General features: G+C 58.4%; 2 protein-coding genes across 4 annotated transcripts; one reads left to right on the top strand and one right to left on the bottom strand.

Moving 5' to 3' along the window:
- The first annotated feature begins 1,131 nt into the window (after nucleotides 1-1,131).
- Nucleotides 1,132-9,952, top strand: POLD2 (polymerase (DNA directed), delta 2, accessory subunit). 3 transcript variants are annotated; one of them, XM_011983238.1, is made up of 12 exons: nucleotides 1,188-1,517; nucleotides 2,231-2,408; nucleotides 2,495-2,855; nucleotides 6,568-6,689; nucleotides 6,891-7,014; nucleotides 7,389-7,503; nucleotides 7,621-7,819; nucleotides 8,126-8,206; nucleotides 8,360-8,517; nucleotides 8,739-8,866; nucleotides 9,232-9,333; nucleotides 9,694-9,952. In XM_011983238.1, exons 3-12 carry the CDS (start codon nucleotides 2,636-2,638, stop codon nucleotides 9,852-9,854), a joined length of 1,410 nt encoding a protein of 469 aa, XP_011838628.1. In that variant the 5' UTR covers nucleotides 1,188-1,517; nucleotides 2,231-2,408; nucleotides 2,495-2,635; the 3' UTR covers nucleotides 9,855-9,952. The 3 variants fall into 3 exon arrangements, with proteins under 3 accessions (XP_011838626.1, XP_011838627.1, XP_011838628.1); XM_011983236.1 differs by lacking the exons at nucleotides 1,188-1,517; nucleotides 2,231-2,408 and adding an exon at nucleotides 1,132-1,185 and having other exon boundaries at nucleotides 2,580-2,855; XM_011983237.1 differs by lacking the exon at nucleotides 1,188-1,517 and adding an exon at nucleotides 1,132-1,185 and having other exon boundaries at nucleotides 2,408-2,855.
- Nucleotides 9,953-10,077: 125 nt separating this feature from the next.
- On the bottom strand, nucleotides 10,078-18,479 carry AEBP1 (AE binding protein 1). Its single transcript, XM_011983235.1, has 21 exons — nucleotides 18,409-18,479; nucleotides 17,762-18,103; nucleotides 17,142-17,213; nucleotides 16,952-17,023; nucleotides 16,715-16,843; nucleotides 16,561-16,638; nucleotides 15,675-15,752; nucleotides 15,467-15,544; nucleotides 15,310-15,363; nucleotides 14,539-14,648; nucleotides 14,317-14,456; nucleotides 13,852-13,936; nucleotides 13,603-13,747; nucleotides 13,421-13,506; nucleotides 13,034-13,157; nucleotides 12,614-12,810; nucleotides 12,344-12,523; nucleotides 11,756-12,107; nucleotides 11,535-11,674; nucleotides 11,314-11,413; nucleotides 10,078-11,072 (listed from the first exon to the last, which is right to left on the bottom strand). Coding segments are annotated over exons 1-21 (3,255 nt in total). The 5' UTR covers nucleotides 18,410-18,479; the 3' UTR covers nucleotides 10,078-10,380.
- Between the last annotated feature and the right edge of the window lie 1,356 nt (nucleotides 18,480-19,835).

Genomic DNA, 19,835 nt, shown 5'->3' with positions numbered 1-19,835 from the left:
CCTGTTTCTACACACACACGCATACACACACAAAAACTTAAAGTAGCCAGGAGTGGTGGTGCGCGCCTGTGGTCCCAGCTACTCGGAGGTTGAGGCTGGAGAATCACTGGAGCCTGCGAGTTCGAGGCTGCAGTGAGCCGAGATCACACCACTGCACTCCAGCCTGGGCCACAGAGCAAGACGCTGCCTCAAACAAAAACAAAAAATTAAAATATTAAGTGATAATTAACGAGTGTTAATATCCACTTGTTGTGCAGACAAGACCTGGACTTAGGATAACAGGCCCAGGAAAGGAGCAGAACAGTAGCTCTAGAGGACGCCTGGGAGAATCAGCGCGCGGCGAGGGGAGCCTGGGAAGCTTAGTGGGGAAGCGTCTCTTGATGGGTCGAGGAATTCTATAAATTAGTGGAGATGGGGAAAAAAAAAAAAAAAAGTATTCCCAAAGTGGCAGACAGCACTCAGAAAGATGTGGTGGTAAGAACGAGTACGAATAACGGGGACAACGAGAACACTGGAGATTGGAGAGTGTTGGGCTGGAAGCTGGTGTGCAGCTGTGGGCAGGCTGGGGAGGACCCCGAAACCGCCAATGCACTTCCCGGGCGCAGACGCTGGCAGGACCGGAGGAACCCCGACACCCCGCGCCATCCCTTCAGGAAGGGTTACTTCTCCCCGGCCCCGTTTGTGGGCCTTGGGCCTTCTTTCTGTTGGGATCCTCCTCGCGTGACGCCATTGCTACAAGTGGGCAGCTCTGCGGGGAAAACCGGGACGCCGGGGGCTTCACCAAGGAGGCCGGCGGGCGACCACAGGGAGGCCTGGCGGGGTGACGGCCACTGAGAGGTTTGGGTAGGGCCTGGCGGGGTGATGCGGTCAGCCCACTGGAGGACTACACCTCCCACCAGCCCAACCCTTGCACGCGCGGCCGCCAACCCAAGACCCGTGGCGCACCCCCGCGAGCCCCAGCACCGCGTTGCCCAGGAAACCGAGGGTGGGGCTCCGCGTTCTCTGTAGGTCCAGGGACTGGGTGAAAGGTGGTCGGCGGGATGCGGCGCCTGGTGACGGACGGGGCGAGGAGGGCAGCGATTGGTGACTTGAGGCGATGGGCGGGGAAGTCGCCCGGGGATTGGCGAGTTGCGGCGATGGGCGGGGCAGGCGCGCGGAGATTGGCGGGATGCGGCGCGCCGCGCGGTGAGTAGGGTCCAGGGAAACGGGGTCAGCTGTGGGTGGCGGTTCCAGGCCGCGAGACCGGGCTCCTGGGGCGGTGGGCTAGTGTCTTGGCGGACGTTCCGCAGCTGCCGCGTGGATCCGAGCCGGGGACACCCGCCGTGACTGGGGCAGTCCCGGGGCGCCCTCGGCCCCATCCCAAGCAGCGCGGCCTGGCTGCTGCCGCCATCAAACAGGTTCCAGCCGAAAACTCTTAACTAGTCACTCGTTAGACACGTGTGCGGAGCCTGTGTCCCAGGCCAGTGCTGTCCCCTGGAGATAGATTGCAAGCCGCTACGGAATTTTTTAACTTTCTAGTAAATGTACGAAAAAAGTAAAACGAAACAGAAATCAGTTGGAATAAATCCATAAATATATCCAAACTGTTATTTCAGTTGTATTTGAAGAAAGTATTGGGATATTCTTTGTACTATTCTTGGAAATCCGTTGTGTGTCCAACCCAAACATCACAGTTGGACTCACCACATCTATACTTCGTAGCCCCAGGTGGGTAGTGGCATAAGACACAAAAATCTCAGCCCTCCTGGAGCTTATGGTTTAATTGCAGCAGGCAGACAATACGTTTAAAATATAGTTTGTTAGAAGGTAAGTGCTGTAAACAACATAATTGAAGTACTGGGAAGGGTTGCAGTTGTAAATCAGATGGGCAGGGCACAAGGTAACATTTGAGTAAAGATGTAAGAACTTGAAGGAAATGGGCAAGTGAGCCCTATAGGTATATGGGAGAGGGGCAAGCAAGAGTTCAGAGGCCTCCTGCTCTGGGGAGGGACCCAAGGTGGAGGAGTGGGAACCAGGAGGGGAGAGGACCAGTGGAGCAGATCTCATAGGCAGTTGTAAGGACTTGGGGCCTTATTCAATGAAATGAGGACACTTTGGAGAGTTTCGAGCAGAGCAGTGACTGATTTATGTTCTGGTTTTGGTTTAGTTCATTTAATTATTTAGTAATAGACTTACTATTTCACAGGAGGCTTGTTTAATAAGGCAGGCCTCATGTCTGGAGATGAGGCAGGTGCTGGAGAGCTGGACGGAGGCAGATCAGGCATTCCATTTGGGGCACGCTGAACTTGATTGAGACCCTGATAGTTGTCCAGATGGAACAGGACACTTGAGTCTGGGATTCGGGGAGAACTCCAGATGAGACAAACACTCCTAGCTTTCCTTTTCTCTTTTTGGATGACTGCTACAGGGTGAGACATCGGTATCCAGACACGATAAATTTCCAAGTGGACACAATGTCTGGTGTCAACTACAGTTGTTCCCCTTCTTTTCCCAGTATCCTTTGGGTGCAGTGAGACTGCAGGAGAGCTGCTGCTTTGGGGATGGGCAGGGGCAGCAGGAATGCCTTTGTGTTTTCACAGTGACCCTCCTTGGCCTGGGCGAAGCTGTGTGGACCAAGCAAGCCAGGAGTGTGGCCATGTTTTCTGAGCAGGCTGCCCAGAGGACCCACACTCTGCTGTCCCCACCATCAGCCAACAATGCCACCTTTGCCCGGGTGCCAGTGGCGACCTACACCAACTCCTCGCAACCCTTCCGGCTAGGAGAGCGCAGCTTTAGCCGGCAGTATGCCCACATTTATGCCACCCGCCTCATCCAAATGAGACCCTTCCTAGAGAACCGGGCCCAGCAGCACTGGGGTAAGTGAGAGTTTGGGAAGGTGCTTCCCCCACACCAGCCCAGAACTTAGAAATGTTCTGCAAGAGAACGGGAACATTTCTCTAATTGATCCCACCTCCTGTTACCTTGGGAAAATTAACCTCTTTTTCCCTCAGTTTCTTCTTAAGATAGTAACAAGGATTAAATTAAGTAATTTGTGGGTTTGAAGTTAGTTTTAGTTCAGAGGTTGGTTGGAGATAAGGACTTAGTTCTGGCGGTGATGGTGATTATTTCACTGGCAGAGGAAAATGGTTTTCCTATCTTCAGTGCAGATTACTCAAGTATTTGCCTGTGCTGTAGCCAGAGAGCCCCTCAGTGTGGCAAGCCTGGCGCCAGGGACCAGGAGCCAAGACTGGTGAGGATGCACTCTCTGGCCTCGAGGGGACCCCCTCTGTTCACTCATGTCTGTTTGCTTCTCCTCCTGGCCCCTATATTTGCTGGCCATAAATTTTCCTGTCCCTTGCGCTCTCTGTCTTTCCTAATAAAGTGGCCTGGCCAACACAACCCTTGTTCTTTGCCCCCATTTCTTCCTCGGTGATCTCTCCTGCAGTTGGATTATTCTTGGTGGTGAAGTAGGTACCCCCATCTCCCCCTTTGAGTTTTGGGTGCTGCCACATTCCCCCATTCCTACCACTTACATAAGAGTGGCTTTCCAGGTAGTTTTCAAATCCATCTCCTATTATCTTTTTAAACTGAGGATTTTGTAGGTGAGACCAGGTCTTACTTGTTTTTATTGTCCTTGGCACCAGGTGAAATGGATCTTAGCCCTAGTTGCACATTGGAATCCCCTGAGGAGCTTTGAGAAGCCCATCTCATCCCACACCAAGCCAAGATCAACTCTTATTATAGGCAGCCAGGAGAATACTGGGCCCAGAAATCTAGCTAGAACATCAAATTCGTTAGGGATATGTATTAGTCTGTTTTCACATTGCTATAAAAAACTACCTGAGATAGGGTAATTTATAAAGAAAAGAGGTTTAATTGACTCACAGTTCCACATGGCTGGGGAGACCTCAGGAAACTCAACAATCATGGCAGAAGGTGAAGGGAAAGCAAGGCACGTTTACATGATGGCAGGAGAGAGAGAGCGAGGGGAACTGCCAACCCTTTTTAAACCATCAGATCACATGATGGTTTGATCTCACTCACCATCACAAGAACAGCATGGGGGAAATCCACCCCCACGATCCAGTCACCTCCCACCAGGTCCCTCCGTCAACACCGTGTGGATTATAATTCCAGATAAGATGTGGGTGGGGACACAGAGCCAAACCGTATCAGGATGTTTTCTGTTTTGTTTACCTGAGACAAAAGTGCTGTTCACCTCTCCTCTCCCACATAATCAGGGGCTCCCTCCTGCGGCTCTGGTAGCTTTTCCTCACTTTCCTTTCAGCCCTCGGGACACCTTCCTTGGCTCTTTTTAGAGCTCAGTTACTACTTGCGCCCAATGTCAATGCCACCTTCTAGATTCTTTCCAGCAGCACCTCCTCTGGTTGCACATTTCTCTCCCAGTTATTGGAGCTGCCAAAAAAGCTCCCCAGTGATGGACGACAGCAATTTCACTGTGCCCACAGACTGGTCAGGAAACCAAACAGCTGCCACGATGAATGTGTTGCTAGCGGCGGGGCAGCAGTAGCACTCACTCACAGGCCTGGTGGTTGATGCTGGCCCTCACCCTGAATACCTACATGTGGCTTCTGCATGTCCTCACTGAAGCTCAGCCTGTCTCTCCAGATTGGTCTCTCCACTCACCTGTTCCCCAAACCTGCCCAGCCCTTCCTGCTGTAGGCTTTTCCCTTCATTTGGCACACTCTTTCCCTCGTCTTCCCATGACCCCATCTAAGCCCCACTGTCAGCTGAAGTATTATATTCTTTGAGGGGCCACCTTGACCAATGAGGGCCTCTGTTTTCTACCTCAGCTCACCATTTGTTCACAGCACTTGTCACTGTGGCGAGTTACTTGTTTATGGCCTGTTGTCGCTCTCCGGCCTAGACCCAGTGGGCTCAGTGGGGGCAAGTGTTGGCCTTTCTGTCCAGTTTCGATCTTGGTGCCAGGATATTGCCTGAGTATCCTGCTATCCTGCTATCAGTTACAGGGATGACATTCTGCCCAGTGCTCAGGGGCACACACTTGGATCCCAGTTGTGTGCCCTTGGACACGTTGCTCTGTGCATCAGTGGGGTGATGATATCTACTCCTGGCATGTTTTCAGGGTTGGCTGAGTTACATGTACAGTGCTTAGGCCACCTGGAGAGAGTAAGAGTGGGATAGGTGAGGATGTGGAGTCTGTTGCATTGCTGTCTGCAGCTGGCATCCTTCTTGTCTTGTTTTGAGTTGCTCACCTCTGTCTGCTCACTAAGGTGTAGATTTGAGGAATGTTCCCGTTTCTTCCCAGGCAGCAGGGGCTCGGGCTGTGCTGGAGTCAGCTAGGCTAAGGGGCTGGTCTGGCATCTGCATTACCCTATCACCTCCTCAGTGTTTTCTCCAGGCCTGGATCTGTGCTGTGTGGAGACCTGTATTCCTCCCTCCTGCCCACACTGACTCTCCCTACCTTTCTTCTTGAGAGTGCCGAGCCCCTCCCATGTGTTCTTGTTCACAGCCTCTTCAGGATCCCGAGAAGAGGCTGGGGAAGACAGTGCCCAGGTGCCCTGGGTAAACAAGGCCACCTGACTCCACGGGAATGGAATGGGTGGAGGGGATCTGAGGTCTGCATTTTGAGTATCTCTGCTCTCAGAGGGTGAAGCATATGGTAGGGGTGGAGAGTGGGATGGAAGAATCTAAAGTCTTAAAGAAAATGGCAGTTATTTGTAGGGCAGGGCCGTGTTGAGACTTGGCATGCTTCTTTTTAAGAATCAGTGTTGTAATTTAGGTATAAGTGAAGCAGTACTTTGTATTAGTTTCCTGTAGGCACTGTAACAAAGCACCACAAACTGGTTGACTTAAAACAACAGACATGGCGGGGCGTGGTGGCTCACCACTGTAATCCCAGCACTTTGGGAGGCTGAGGCGGGCGGATCACAAGGTTAGGAGATTGAGACCATACTGGCTAACACAGTGAAACTCTGTCTCTACTAAAAATACAAAAAAAAAAAAAAAATTAGCCAGGTGTGGTGGCACACACCTGTAGTCCCAGCTACTTGGGAGGCTGAGGCAGGAGAATGGAATTCACCCCGGAGGCAGAGCTTGCAGTGAGCTGAGATTGTGCCACTGCACTCCAGCCTGGGTGACAGAACAAGACTCCGTCTCAAAAAAAAAAAACAAAAAACACAGACATTTACTCTCTGGTAGTTCTGAAGGCCAGAAGTTGAAATCCAGATGTCAGCAGAATTGGCTCCTTCTGAAGGCCCGAGGGGAGGGTCCTTCCTGGCCTCTTCCCTGGCGTTCCTGGGCTTGTGGCCGCGTCACTCCACTCTGCCCATCTTCACACTCCCTCTTGTCTGTGTGTCTGTTTCTCTGTTCCTCATGAGGACACTTGGCATCCAGGGCCCAACCACACCGAGTCCCTGGTCTTCTGTGGCTGACTCACCTTTTACTGTCACCTTGAAGTCCAAGGGGTCCTTGCACTTGATGTTCTCTCCTGGCGAGGGCCAGGGCCCTGGGATTGGCCTCTCGTGGAGTGCTGGGCAGAGCCTCCATGGCCTCTCTCAGGGTGGGGGCTACTTCATCTCTGAGTCTGTACCCCTCGTGTCCTAGGCAGTGGAGTCGGGGTGAAGAAGCTGTGTGAGCTGCAGCCTGGGGAGAAGTGCTGTGTGGTGGGCACTCTGTTCAAGGCCATGCCGCTGCAGCCCTCCATCCTGCGAGAGATCAGCGAGGAGGTGAGGCAGGGCACTACACGGCGGGGCCGCCAAGCAGACCTGGCCTCCCCCTAGAACACCTCCGTGGGGGCGGGGGTGTGGGGAAGCAGGTTCAGAGATGATGGGCTCCAGAGGGGTGGGGGCTGGGGTGCCAGCTCACTAACACCAGAGCCTTGATGGGCTCTGGCCTCAAGATTATACCTCCTTGTCTCTGCATTCCAGCACAACCTGCTCCCCCAGCCTCCTCGGAGCAAATACATACACCCAGATGATGAACTGGTCTTAGAAGATGAACTGCAGCGTATCAAACTAAAAGGCACCATTGATGTGTCAAAGCTGGTTACAGGTAGGGAGCCCAATGAGGGGGTGAGGGTGATGCAGGTGAACAGCCCAGCAGTGGTGTGTTAGGGATGGGTGTGAGTGGGGAGCCTGGGGGGATGTGCAGGGGGGTGTGGCCTGGGCACACCTGTGTTCTTGAGGAGGTAGGTGAGGCTGCAGGTGGCCAGAGGCCATCAGATTGGGTGAGACCTGGCTGGGAGATGGGTCTCCCCACCTCCATCCAAAGGCAGTGACCCCAGGAAGCAGGCATGCCTCCGGGAGTCTTAGGTGAGAATTCACCAGTGTGGTTGTGGAGGACTGGCTGGTTTTGCCTGTTGGGGTGACTGGAGGAGTAGTAGCACCTGGGGCTCCCTGATCAGGCCTGATGCCGCTGCTCCCCAGGGACTGTCCTGGCTGTGTTTGGCTCCGTGAGAGACGATGGGAAGTTTCTGGTGGAGGACCATTGCTTTGCTGACCTTGCTCCCCAGAAGCCCGCACCCCCACTTGACACAGATAGGTGAGCAGCAGTTCTCGGGGGCCAGAACCAGCTCATGGTCAGTGGAATCTTTGAGTCACACCTAGGAGGGGCTGCCTCCCTTCTTGGCACCCTGGAGGACCCCACTTTCTCCCATAGGTTCGTGCTGCTCGTGTCAGGCCTGGGCCTGGGTGGAGGTGGAGGTGAGAGCCTGCTGGGCACCCAGCTGCTGGTGGATGTGGTGACAGGGCAGCTTGGGGACGAAGGGGAGCAGTGCAGTGCCGCTCATGTCTCCCGGGTTATCCTCGCCGGTAACCTCCTCAGCCACAGCACCCAGAGCAGAGATTCTATCAATAAGGTATGGAGCCCGCCTGGCTGCATTCAGCCCCAGCCCAGGAGGCTGCAAACCTGTAAGACTCTCCTTCCCCATGGCGAGTTGGGTACCCTGTGGGGTCTTGCAGGTCGGTGGGAAGCGCCCTGCAGTGACACTGGGGCCTCCTGCACTGGGGCTTCTTGTGCCCAGGCCCTCGCTGAGGGTGGTGGGAGGCTAGAAGGGAGTGAGGGTCTATGGGACAACATCTGCATCTTCCAGCTGGTGGGACTCTGCTCTCCTCTGAGCCTGGGACTCGCCTGGGCCTGATGGCTTCCTGGGCTTCTATTCCAGGCCAAGTACCTCACCAAGAAAACCCAGGCAGCCAGCGTGGAGGCTGTGAAGATGCTGGATGAGATCCTCCTGCAGCTGAGTGTGAGTGAGCTGGATGCTGGAGGGGTGATGAGGATTGCAGTCTTCAAAGCTGCCACTGGGCAAGAGAAGGCAGGCAGGAGGGCAGGGGGAGTGGCTGGAGTTGGGGTAGGGGGCTCCTTTGGGGCTGAGCTCTCCCTGCCCTGTGCCTTCCAGGCCTCAGTGCCCGTGGATGTGATGCCAGGCGAGTTTGATCCCACCAACTACACGCTCCCCCAGCAGCCCCTCCACCCCTGCATGTTCCCGCTGGCCACTGCCTACTCCACACTCCAGCTGGTCACCAACCCCTACCAGGCCACCATTGATGGAGTCAGGTAGCTGGCACAGCCACACTTCAGTCTGACCCAGCCTTTTGCCTCAGGAGGCACAAAGAGGGGAGGGGAGGGAGGGTCCAGGAAGGTGGCAGGGCTGCAGAGGCCCACCTGGTGTCTATTCCTTCTCTCTGGGGCATCCCCACAGGAGCGCCAGATGAGCTCTGGGCTGACCACTATGGGTGGCACCCGTAGCCAAGGGTCAGCTGAGCTTTGCCTTGCAGATTCTTGGGGACATCAGGACAGAATGTGAGTGACATTTTCCGATACAGCAGCATGGAGGATCACTTGGAGATTCTGGAGTGGACCCTGCGGGTCCGTCACATCAGCCCCACAGCACCTGACACTCTAGGTAACAGGCTCAGCCATACGGGGTGGGAGCAGAGGGCCAGAGGTCTGGCAGGACCCTGAAGTGCACAGGGTCCCCCTGTGGGTTTGCACTTGCCAGCATTGCTGAGAGCTGAGGAGAAGTTCAGAGGCTTGGCACCTGCTCTGGAAGCTACTCTGGAATCTTAATTCTAAGGCCAATGGCTCCCCACCCCGACACGCAGCAACAGCAGGGCCAAGGTCTTGTGACAGTATCTGGAGGTGCTCCTGTTGTCACACTGGGGGTCTCCTACTGGCCTGCAGTGGGAGGAGGGGCTGCAGCCCCACCTCCTGTGCAGAGTGCTAGTGCTGAAGCTGGAACCCTCCTCAGAGCTGCCTGTTCTCCTCCAGGTTGTTACCCCTTCTACAAAACCGACCCATTCATCTTCCTAGAGTGCCCGCATGTCTACTTTTGTGGCAACACCCCCAGCTTTGGCTCCAAAATCATCCAAGGTAATTTTTGTCTTCTGGGGGCCCAGGCCTGATTTGCTGATTCACTCTCACCTGGGAACAAGGTTCTCACCTGGGGACAGAGAAGAAAACCTGCATTGTGGAGTCCCCCCAGCTCTTGTGGGATGGACGGCTGAGGTCTGCTGTGCAGCCATTATTTCACTGTGGGAGCCAAGCTGCCTGGCCAGCTGGGCAGGGGCTAGAACAGCGCCCAGCCTGTGTGCTTCTCAAGGCTAATCTCTGGTCTCCTATTGTCACTGCCCCACTGTGTGCCAACGGGGACTCCTGTTTATTTCTGGCAGCTTCTCTTTGAGGCAGGACTTACTTGGAACCTACAGTGAGTCCTATGTGACTTCTTTGCAGGTCCTGAGGACCAGACAGTGTTGTTGGTGACTGTCCCTGACTTCAGTGCCACGCAGACCGCCTGCCTTGTGAACCTGCGCAGCCTGGCCTGCCAACCCATCAGCTTCTCGGGCTTCGGGGCAGAGGACGATGACCTGGGAGGCCTGGGGCTGGGCCCCTGACTCAAAAAGGTGGTTTTGACCAGAGAGGCCCAGATGGAGGCTGTTCATTCCCTGCAGTGTTGGCGTTGTAAATAAAGCCTGAGCACTTGCTGATGCGAGCCTTGAGCCCTGGGCAGTCTGGGTACAGGACTCCTGCAGGGGTACCCACAGTGACCATAGCCCCTGCACCCACCAGCCGGTCTCCCTCCTCCTCCCCATCCCTGACCCCTCAGAATGTGAGCAGTCCGTGCCATGAGCTTGTTTTATTGGAGTGACCTCGGCTCCCTCCCTCTGCCACTACTACAACACTGCAGCAACCCCATCTCTTACGAGACTGGCAGGTGGAGCAGGAGCCTCCACACAGCCTCTGGCTCTTAGGTCCCGGTCATGTTTGCACCCCCTCAAAGGGGCAGGACCAGCCCTTCCTTTCAGTGTCCACACCAGGGGCCTTCCGTGTGCTGATGGGTGATGTGACTGTGGTCAGCAGGCTTGGGAAGTGCTACTGCTGTAGCTTGAGCTGGGCTGGGGCCTTGGTAGGACCCTGATCTCAGAAGTCCCCAAAGTTCACTGTGTAGGTCTCAACTGTTGTGAAGGGGAATGCCTGGCCAGTGGCTATCTCCTCTTCCTCCTCCTCCTCCTCCTCTTCCTCAAACTCAGGCTCCAGCTGGGTCTCAAACTCAGGCTCCAGCTGGGTCTCAAACTCAGTCTCCAACTGGGTCTCAAACTCGGGCTCCACCTTGGTCCCAAACTCGGGCTCCACCTCGGTCCCAAACTCTGTCACCACCTCTGTGTAGGTCTCAGTCTCCGACTCCTCCCAGCCAGCGGTGGTTGGGGGTACAAGGCCCCAGGGCTCTATGGTAGTGCTCAGGGTGGTGGCAGGGGCAGGGGGCAGCGTGGAAGGCACAGTGTGGGGGCCTAGGGTGGTGGTGGCGTTGAGGCGCCGCAGCCGCATCTGTGCCCGAAGCCGCAGACGGTGCTGTAGGCGCCGCTGCTGCAGGCGTCGCTGCTGGGGGGTCATAGGGCGCGATGGGTCTATGTGTGGGATAGGCCGATTCCCGTTCATGGCCATGATCTCCCGGATGCGCTTCCAGTTGGAGCGAGCCAGGATGAAGTTGCACTGAGTGGCCCCGATGTCATAGTCAACATTACAGGTCTTGGCACTCGGGGTGTAGCCCTCCGCGTGGGCTGTCACGCGGTACTCACCCGGGTTCAAGATTCGCCAGTAATCACCACCACTGGCTGCGGAGGGAGGAGGGAGGACGATCCGGCTGCCCCAGAGCGCCCCTCCCAGGCCCCCACCCTCCCACTCAATCCTGCCCCTAGGCCCCGCCCTCCCCGAGTCCTGCCCCTAGGCTCCGCCTCCCTGGTTCCGCCCCCAGGCTCCCCAGACTCTGCCTGCTCCCTGAGTTCCCCAAGCCCCCATCCTCTCTGGCAGGGTCCTCCCTCAGGAAGGTGGGGTAAAGATGTGCACACTAGGTACCTGTCTTCACGCCGTGATTAATGCCACTCACAGAGATGGTGGCGTTGGCAATGGGGATGCCTTGCTCGTCCGTCACCACCCCCTTAATGCCACGGTGCACCTGGGGAAGCAGGTGAGGGCTGTTGGTCCTGAGGAAGGTCCAATGTGGTCCGCTGCTCCCTCCCGCCCGTCCAGGAATATCTGCAGCCTCCTCTCCCCAGGCATTGCCCTGGCCACCCCACCTGCTCCATGAAGGTGAGCAGCGCCTCCTTGTTGTTCTCCCACTCGCGGGGCAGCTCACTCTCATGAGGGAACTTGTCACAGCCCAAGTAGAAGGAGAGCTCCAGGCAGTTGGTATGCAGATAACTGAAGTCATTGATAGCTGGCCGGGGACAGACACAGATCCAAAGTCAGCCCCTCTCCAGACTAGGCCCCGCCCACAGCCCCTTCCAGGCTGACTCACTCCCGGACCGGGGGTTCCACTTGGCCCCGTTGACGATGCCCATGCCGCCGGTGTAGTCCTGGGCTTGGCAGCCTCCGCGATAGGGCTCGGTCAAGGTGAGGTGGGCGGAGGCGAAGGAGATGGCGAGCCAGCGGAAGATGGCGTGGTCTGGGGTCTCCTGGGCCTCAGAGACCTCATCTTCATCCTCCCCGCGGGCGGCTGCCATGGCTGCGGCCAGCAGCTGCTCCTGGGTAGGCGTGCGGGTCATGTCGTAGGGGTAGGATACTAGCCGCTCACCGCCGTTCAGATTTGCTCCCAGCACGAAGGGGTTCTTTTCCATCCAGGCAATGATGGCCCGGACCTCTGTGGATACCTGGAGTGGCCAGCACATGTGAAGCCAGGGCTGCAGCCTCTAGCCACCATCCCCAACCTAGCCCATCACCCTCCATGAAGCTTCACACCAGTACTCGCACACTCCCCTGTCCCCCAACCCCCAGAGCCTCAGCGTCTGGAGCTCAGGCACCGTCAGCCCCACCCCCAAGCCCAGAACACCAGGACCCCAGGGTCCAGCTGCTCCCTCCTGCCCTCTCAGCCAGGCTGCAGCCTCACCGTGGCATCTGGCGAAAGGTAGCGTTCAGGGATGGGCAAGTTATTGTTGGGGACCCGGTAGGGGACCCATTTCCTCTCCTCAGCTCCCCAGAGCACAGAGTTGAGATCCGGGAAATCTTCAAAGATGTCAAAGCCCTCCTCGGTCCACAATCCCAGCGCCCAGTTCCCAAACTCTGAGCCCTGTCGAGAGCCAGCAGGGTAGGCATGGGCCACCCACACCCCTACAAGCCCTGGCTGCCTGGCCCCGGCCAGCCTCACCCCTCAACCCACCATCTGCGCTGCCACCTCGTAGCCATCAGGGTTCAGTGAGGGCACCAGGTGGATGCGTGTGTCCTGCACCAGGCTGCGCACACGCGGGTTCCCATCGCGGTACTCGCGGCACAGGTACTGCATGAGCAGCAGCAGCAGCTCTCGGCCCAGCACCTCGTTGCCATGGATCCCAGCAGTGTAGCGGAACTCGGGCTCCCCTGCAAGGGCAGGAGCCTCAGTGAGCACTCAGTCTCCCAAGGCCCAGGGCAGCTGAGGAAGGACCCAGACCCACCTCACACCTGAGGGTCTGGGGGACAGCTGGGGCTCCTAGGGCCCTGTAAGACAAGCCTGAATCCCCAGAGGGGCTCCAGAACAGGTGGGAGGCGGTGAACTCTGCTCACCAGCAGCGCAGGCCAACTGCTGGCCCCCACAGACTCTCACCCAGTTCATGCTCCCCAGGGTTGTCTGAGATCTCCATGGCATAGATCTTGAGGCCTCGCGAGCTTTTGCCCAGGCTGTAAGTGCGGGTGATGGTGGGGCACTCCTCATTCACCACCTTCATGAGCTGGGGCAGAGGGGGAGGACATGGAATCAATCACGCAATCCGCCCCCCGCTGACCATGCCCCTTCCATCCACTTCCAGGGCCTGCTCTATGGCAAGGGACAGGCATGACCCCTTCAGGCAGCCCCCAGGTACTGGCCTCCTTCCTAAGGTGAGGGACAGCCAGCGTCCCTGGAACCAGTAGGGACTGGGCCCTGTGACACCAGGCACACACTCCCCTGTCAGACACAGGTTCCAACCCCAGCCCCAGGATAGATGTTCCCAACCTGGCGCATGTCCTTGTAGCTGTGGTGCCGGAAATCCAGGTCATCGGTGGCCACCACCTCGTTCTGTGCATAGTAGCTGTAGACAGCTGCAAGGGAGGCGGGGTTGTCTTTAGCCGGGTGCTGGGTGGCCCACCCTAGCACCCCACCTCCCCTCCGAGCCCCTGCCAGCCCTCCACACTCACGGGCCACAGGGCACCCCAGCACCTCCAGGCGCATGCACAGGCTGCCATTCCAGGTGAGTGGGTAGATGCGGATGAAACGAGCCACCACTGGCTCTGGGAGCTCACTCAGCACGGGTGTGTCCTTGTCCACGTTCCCATGAAAGGTCTGGGGAGAGGCAGGCCTCAGAGCAGTACTGCCAACCCCTCTGAGAGCCCGCCCCCCCGCCCAGACAATGGGAGCAGAGCCAGGAGCCTGGGCATGGTGCCCACCATTTCCTCATAGCCGTTGGTGTACATCACCCACGTCTGGCTGTCGTTGCTGAAGCCCACGAAGAAGGTGGTCACAAAATCATCACTGTGGAGTGGACAGTGGTCACAGCAAGGATCTTCCCCTTCCCAGGCCCTCAGGTGGCCTGAGCCTCCCTCTTCTGAGCCCCAGGAATGTAAGAGCTAGCAGGGCGGTGGCACACAGCCCAGGTGTTGAGCCTGGGTCCTATGCCTGTCACATAGCCATGGGCAGGTGGTCTGTCCCGAAACTCATGTGCTCATCAGGATACAGGAGCTGACTGACCATGGCTGAGGAGTGGTGATGGGCAGGGTCAGCCCCTCACTGATCTTTTTGGCCTTCTTTGGCTGGGCCAAAGAAGGGCCCACTGGAATCTCCTTCATGGGACACAAAGCCATGCCTATGGAGCCACTCCCCCCTGCCAACTACCCATGAGCCTGGCCACGCACTGGATGCTGGAGTCTCGGCCCTGGGTGATGACGCCTGTGAACCGGGTAGTCCTCCTGGTGTCCACCTCTATCCACTGGGTCCTGGCATCGTCCTCGGCACACCATGCGCCATCATAGTAGTCGTCCTCGGTGGCACCGGCCTGTCCAGGGGGCAGAGGAGGCTGAGCATGGGCAGAGGAGTCCATCATCCCAGTTGGGAGATGGGCCCATCCCAATGCCCACCTGCATGTTGAGCCGGCCGCGCTGTGCCCCCAGGCCGTGGCGCAGCATGGAGGAGGCTCGGATCTGGTTGTCCTCGATACGGTGTGACTCCATCCCAATGGGGGGACACTCTGAGGACGCGTACCCCAGACTGGTGGCTCACTAGCTCCATCCTTCCCACCACCAAACCCAGAACCAAGGAGCCCAAAGCCCACTCCCGGCACATCGGGGACACCAGTCAGAGGGCAGCTCTGGTTGGCTGGTGGCTCCCTGGTGCCCTGCACCAGCCCACCTGGAATTGACTCAAAGCTAGGCCAGGAGCTGCTTCCAATCCCAGCCTGTGCTTCCCCTCCCTGGGCCTCAGCTGCCCCATCTGGAGAATGGGCTGACCATGCCCAGCTCTCAGGGGACACATGTGAAATCACAGAACTCCCCCAGGGCGCAGCTACAGATGGGGACCGTCTGCACAATGGCCCTGTAGGGACACCTGTGAAGGTAGCTGAGGTCCTCACTCCCCACCAAGGCCTCAGGTCCTCCCCCTACCATGCCCAGCCGCTAGGGGCCCTGGGGAGCTGCCACCCTCCTGAAGTAGGCCAGCCTGGGGTCCAGGGCTGGGGCAGCCAAGTGAGGCTGTCCTGGGCTCCCGGGGCCCCTCCGTTCTGGGTCCCAAGAATCTAAGAGTAGGAAAGGGTTTCAGGGGCCTGGGTCCTGTTTGTGGCCTTGGGCCAGTCACTTGTCCCAGCACCCCCATCCTGTGGCCCCCACCCTTACCCCCCTGGGCCCCCCACTTACTGACTTTCTCTGTAGGCGTCCACTCCTCCTCCACCTCCTCGCCCTTTCGGGGCTCTAGGGACAATGAAGGGAGGACATGGCACCAAGGGCCTGGGAGGCAATCAGGAGTCCAGATGTTGCCCCACAGGGACCTAGGCCCCGAGCCCCAGTCACACACCTTTATGGTCCTTGCCCTTCTCCACTGCCCACTTGTCGGTCTCCTCCTTGGGCCTGCCATCCTCCTTTTTGGGTTTCTCTGGAAGGTACAAGGTAGGAGGGCCCAGTCAGCCTGGCTCTGGGCTTTGGGGGCCACGTGGGATGGGTCAGGCAGGCCCCAGGTGGCCTTCAGGGCAGGCCTGGTGCAGGAAGTGCTTGGTCCCACTCACTCAGCTCCTCCTTCTCTTCGTCCGTCTGGCGCTCAGCATCGGGCTTCTGGGGTGGAGGAGGCCCAAAGTAATAGTCCACTGCGGGGAGGGAGAGCCAGCTGAGGCCGCCCTGACCCTGCTGCGGGGCCGCAGCTCCTGGGTCCATAGGAGCTCAGCAGGGCAGGACCACGCCAGAGGGGAGGAAGATGGGAGATGGGGGACAGCTGAGTGGGGAGAGAGGGTCCTGCAGGAGTCAGGAGCAGCCCGAGCTCAGGGGGCAGCTGAGCAAGACCCTGCTGAAGTCACCAGCCAGGTCTCCCAGGAGCATCTGGCCTGGTGAAAGGACTCGAGGCCCAGGGCATGGGAAAGGCCTGGAGGGACAACTGGCACCTGTGCCTGGGGTTGCAGGCTGGGGGATGAGATGGGGGGACATTGGAGGCACTGATGGGGAACTGGGGGCAGGGAAGTGGCAATGCGCAGGCTGCCGCCCAGGAGAAAAGGGAACCTGAGGGCTCCAGAGACGCAGGGGCATGAGCAAGGGGGAGGTAAAGGCCCTCGAGCTCCCTGAAGAGAGTGGGGTGGTGGCCACGAGCCAGCGGGAAGCCAGGGCACCGGACTGGGAGGGCTGGAGCCCACATGGGTGAGAGGGCAGAGTGTGTGCCTAGGGACACTCCAGTGGGGGCCACAGCCAAGCAGGAACCAGGGAAGTGGCCAAGGAAAGACCAGCCTGAGGGCAGAGGAGACTGGGCAGCGGCTGGGGTGGGCACCCAGGGACAGCAGGGGCAGCGAGGTAACCACAGGCACAGGTGGGGTTGCAAGGTGGGTGAGTCGCCCCAGCTGGCTCCTGACCACACCCCCGACCCCCACTTGCCTATGTCCCTCAGACTCTGGGGTGCTGGGTACTCACTGTCATCATAATTGGGGATCACGTAGCCATCACCATAGTCAGGGGGCAGCAGGGGCAGAAGAGGCTTCACAGGCGGCTCTGGAGAGGCAGGTAGGTTAGGAGAGAGCCAGAGCACCCGTGGCCAGAGCACCCCCTCTCCTGCCCCCCATCCTACCAATCCTCTCCTCCGGGGCCGGCGCTGGGGCCGGGGCTTTCTCCTCAGGGGGCTCTGGCCAGACCCGCTCGGGCCTCCTCCTTCTGCTTGGGGGTGGCCTGGGCTGCTTCTGGCGCCGAATGTACTCAACTGAGGGGGAGGCCGGCTCTGAGTGGGGCCCAAGGCTGGGATGGACCCATCGGTGCATCCCCCAGGCCAGGGGTCCGACCCAGGCGGGGCTGGCAGGGCCCTACTCACAGTCCTCATAGTCCTCCCTCTCGATCTGGTCATTGTAGTCCAGTGTGGGTAGCTCAGTCTCCTCCTCCGGCTCTGAGGGGAAAGCGCTGGTAGCTGCCTGACAACCCCACCCAGGCCCACTCTGGGGAAGCCCTCAGTCCGACCAGCCAGGGCAGCTGGCCCTGAGGCCAGGCAGACGACGGCCACTCACCAGGCTGGTGCTCCCGTGCCTCCACACGGGTCTCCTCTCCTGGATTCTGCCAGTTATTTGGGAGGGGCCCCCCTGCAACACAGGAGTTCCAGAAGCAGGTGGACGGGAGGCCTGCTCTGACCACTTTGGGAGCCTCAGGCCACCAGCCACCCACAGAGCCCACACACAGCCTGTGGACACCCTACTGAGGCCGAGCTCACTCCAAGGAGGACTGAGGTCCTCTGGACTTCAGCATCCTGCTGGCATCTCATGGGGCCAGAAAGCTGGGCCCACCTTTTGGGGAACCTACTGTGCTGCTGGAGGCCCTACCACAAAGCCGCCCCCAGCAGGAGAAGGCAGGGGGGAACTCCATGGGCTCAGAGCCCAGGGACATCTGGGCAGGGACCTGGGGACAGAGGTCCCACCCACAAGGCTGCCAAGCCCTCTCTCTACCCAAAAGAGGCTACAGCACTGAGGGAGCCCACCAATCAAATTGTGAAATTTACAGCAAAAGTGAGGTCCCATCAGTGGGGAGCTGAAGGTCTATAGGAAACAGGGCTCCATAAACCTGCCTCCCACTCCCTGCCTCCACCAGAGCAGGCAGTCAGAGTCCCATCACCCCAGAGGAGCCGGGCACAAACCTCCCTCCTGGGGTAGCTCCTCGGGGCCAGGGCTGGGGGGTGGGGGCAGTGGCCACTCCAGGGTTTCTGAGGGAGCCAGAGTGGGGGGCCTCTTCCCTGACGGGGGCTTCTTGGTGGCCTTGGGTGGCTTCTCCTTGGGCTTCTTGGTGGCCTTGGGTGGCTTCTCCTTGGGCTTCTTGGTGGCCTTAGGTGGCTTCTCCTTGGGCTTCTTGGTGGCCTTGGGTGGCTTCTCCTTCCCCTTCTTGGGCGGCTTGGGAGACCCCTCCAGGGACTCCTTGGGCACCTTGGGGCCTTTGTCTTTCTTGCCTTTCTTCCCTTTGTCTTTGGTCTTTTCCGGAGGCACTGTCCAAGACGCAGACTCGTGTCAAATGAACAGAGCCAGCTCTGTGCACCCATGAGGCCCCTCTCTAGATGCCCAGAACCTGGGCACAGGGACTCTTGTCAGTTCCCGGTGCGGATCAACAAACTGAGAGGTTAAGTCACTTGCCCAAGTGGCAAACTGGGATCCGGACCCGGGTTTTCTGTCTGCAAGTCTGGGTCTGTGACCACCAATCTCAACCTCTCTAAAGACTGAGCATAGGGTGCCCAGTTCCCAGGGGGAGGCCCTCATCCCCCCACCTGCCAAAACCTCAACAGGGGCTCCTTACTATCCACTCCACTATTCTGTGCTGGGCACAGAAGGGGCAGAGAGGTGACTGAGCCATTCAGGCCTGGAGGAGCATCTGGTCATCCCTGCCAACTGCCATACAAAGGAAGGGACATGGACCCAGGACCTTCCCCGGGTCTCCTACAGGGCAAGAAAAGCTTCAGAGAAAAGCACCTACTGTGCTGCTGGAGGCCCTACCACAAAGCCGCCCCCAGCAAGAGAAGGCAGGGGGGAACTCCATGGGCTCAGAGCCCAGGGACATCTGGGCAGGGACCTGGACTTGGCTGAGTATTGAAGCCCAAAGAAGAGGAAGTGGTCCCCTTTCGAGAAGTAAGGGATTTGGAATTGGTTAGAAGGATAGGGAGTCCTGGGCAGTTCAGGGATCACACACAGGACAGAAAGGACAGGTAGGGAGCTTGTGGCTGCTCACTCATTTCAGAGTCTGGGAGAGGGAGCCGGGACTGGTTGTGAGGATTCCCATGGGGAATCAGGACCCTAAGCAGGAGCTGCAAGTGCTGTTGAGAACCTGATGAGAGGTGGGGAGCATGAGGGAAGTTTGGCAGAAACACAGGAAAGCTATCCAATGCAGACAGCCAGGGGACACAGGGCTGCTAGAGTGGTTCCCCAGAGCCAGGGAGAGCAAGCCTGGAAGGAGAGCCAGAGGCAGGAGGGGCACAGGGAGCCCAGGGTGTGGGAAGCAGCCAGGAAAGATCTAGAGCTGGGGTGGCAGAGGAGGGGCTGCTGACATCAGGAATGTTGGATGGTGCCTTGGAATCTCCTGGGAGAGAAGGATCACAAGACCCTCTGCCACCTTCCAGAGGGCCACGATGAAAACAGCTAAGATTTACTGACAACCGATTATGCAAGAGGCTATGGGTTAAATGCTTCAGTGATGCATCACCTCATCTAATTCCTGTACTAATGCAGGACCACCCACTGCTCACCGCCACCTGAAGCCCTGTGGGAAAAGGGGTCTTCAACAACCTTCTCACCTACGTGAGTCCTCCTGGAGTAGGAAGGCAAAGGCAGGAGGGAGGGATGACCTGAAGCTGTGCCACCAACAGGCAGAGTGGATCCATTAGTATGGCAGGGGGTGACACAGCACAGTCCCCTGTGGCTCAAGCCTAGTCCCTGTCGCATACTGGAGGAATGGGGATGAGCGACCTGTTCAACCACAGCACCAACTCTAGAGCCACCGGCCCCCAAAAGTGGCTCTGCCGCCTGGGTGCTGGATGTGCCTACAGGCCAGCGCTGACCTCGGCCTGGCACAGGGTCCCTCCAGGCATCTGGGCTCGCGTGCGCATTAGTAAGCCAGCCATTCCTCCCCAGGCCGACTGGGGAGTGGCCAGACCCTGCCGAATCCCCCTGTTCCCACCTGAGATGCCAACCCCCCACGCCCCCCCCCTGCCCCGGGTTCTTACCTTCTGC

The sequence above is a fragment of the Mandrillus leucophaeus genome, unplaced genomic scaffold (assembly GCF_000951045.1).
Source record: "Mandrillus leucophaeus isolate KB7577 unplaced genomic scaffold, Mleu.le_1.0 Scaffold248, whole genome shotgun sequence".
Classification (NCBI taxonomy): domain Eukaryota; kingdom Metazoa; phylum Chordata; class Mammalia; order Primates; family Cercopithecidae; genus Mandrillus; species Mandrillus leucophaeus.
The sequence above is the reverse complement of the archived record's forward strand: the minus strand, read 5'-3'. Positions and strand labels throughout refer to the sequence as shown.

Coding starts and splice junctions, on each gene's coding strand:
- POLD2 (XM_011983236.1), top strand. CDS start 1,137: ATGGGCGGGGCAGGCGCGCGGAGATTGGCGGGATGCGGCGCGCCGCGC. Junction 7,015..7,388: donor TGTGTCAAAGCTGGTTACAG/GTAGGGAGCCCA, acceptor GCTGCTCCCCAG/GGACTGTCCTGGCTGTGTTT. Junction 8,518..8,738: donor GCCACCATTGATGGAGTCAG/GTAGCTGGCACA, acceptor TTTGCCTTGCAG/ATTCTTGGGGACATCAGGAC.
- AEBP1 (XM_011983235.1), bottom strand. Junction 17,024..17,141: donor GGCACGGGAGCACCAGCCTG/GTGAGTGGCCGT, acceptor CTTTCCCCTCAG/AGCCGGAGGAGGAGACTGAG. Junction 13,748..13,851: donor CCAACGGCTATGAGGAAATG/GTGGGCACCATG, acceptor GCCTCTCCCCAG/ACCTTTCATGGGAACGTGGA.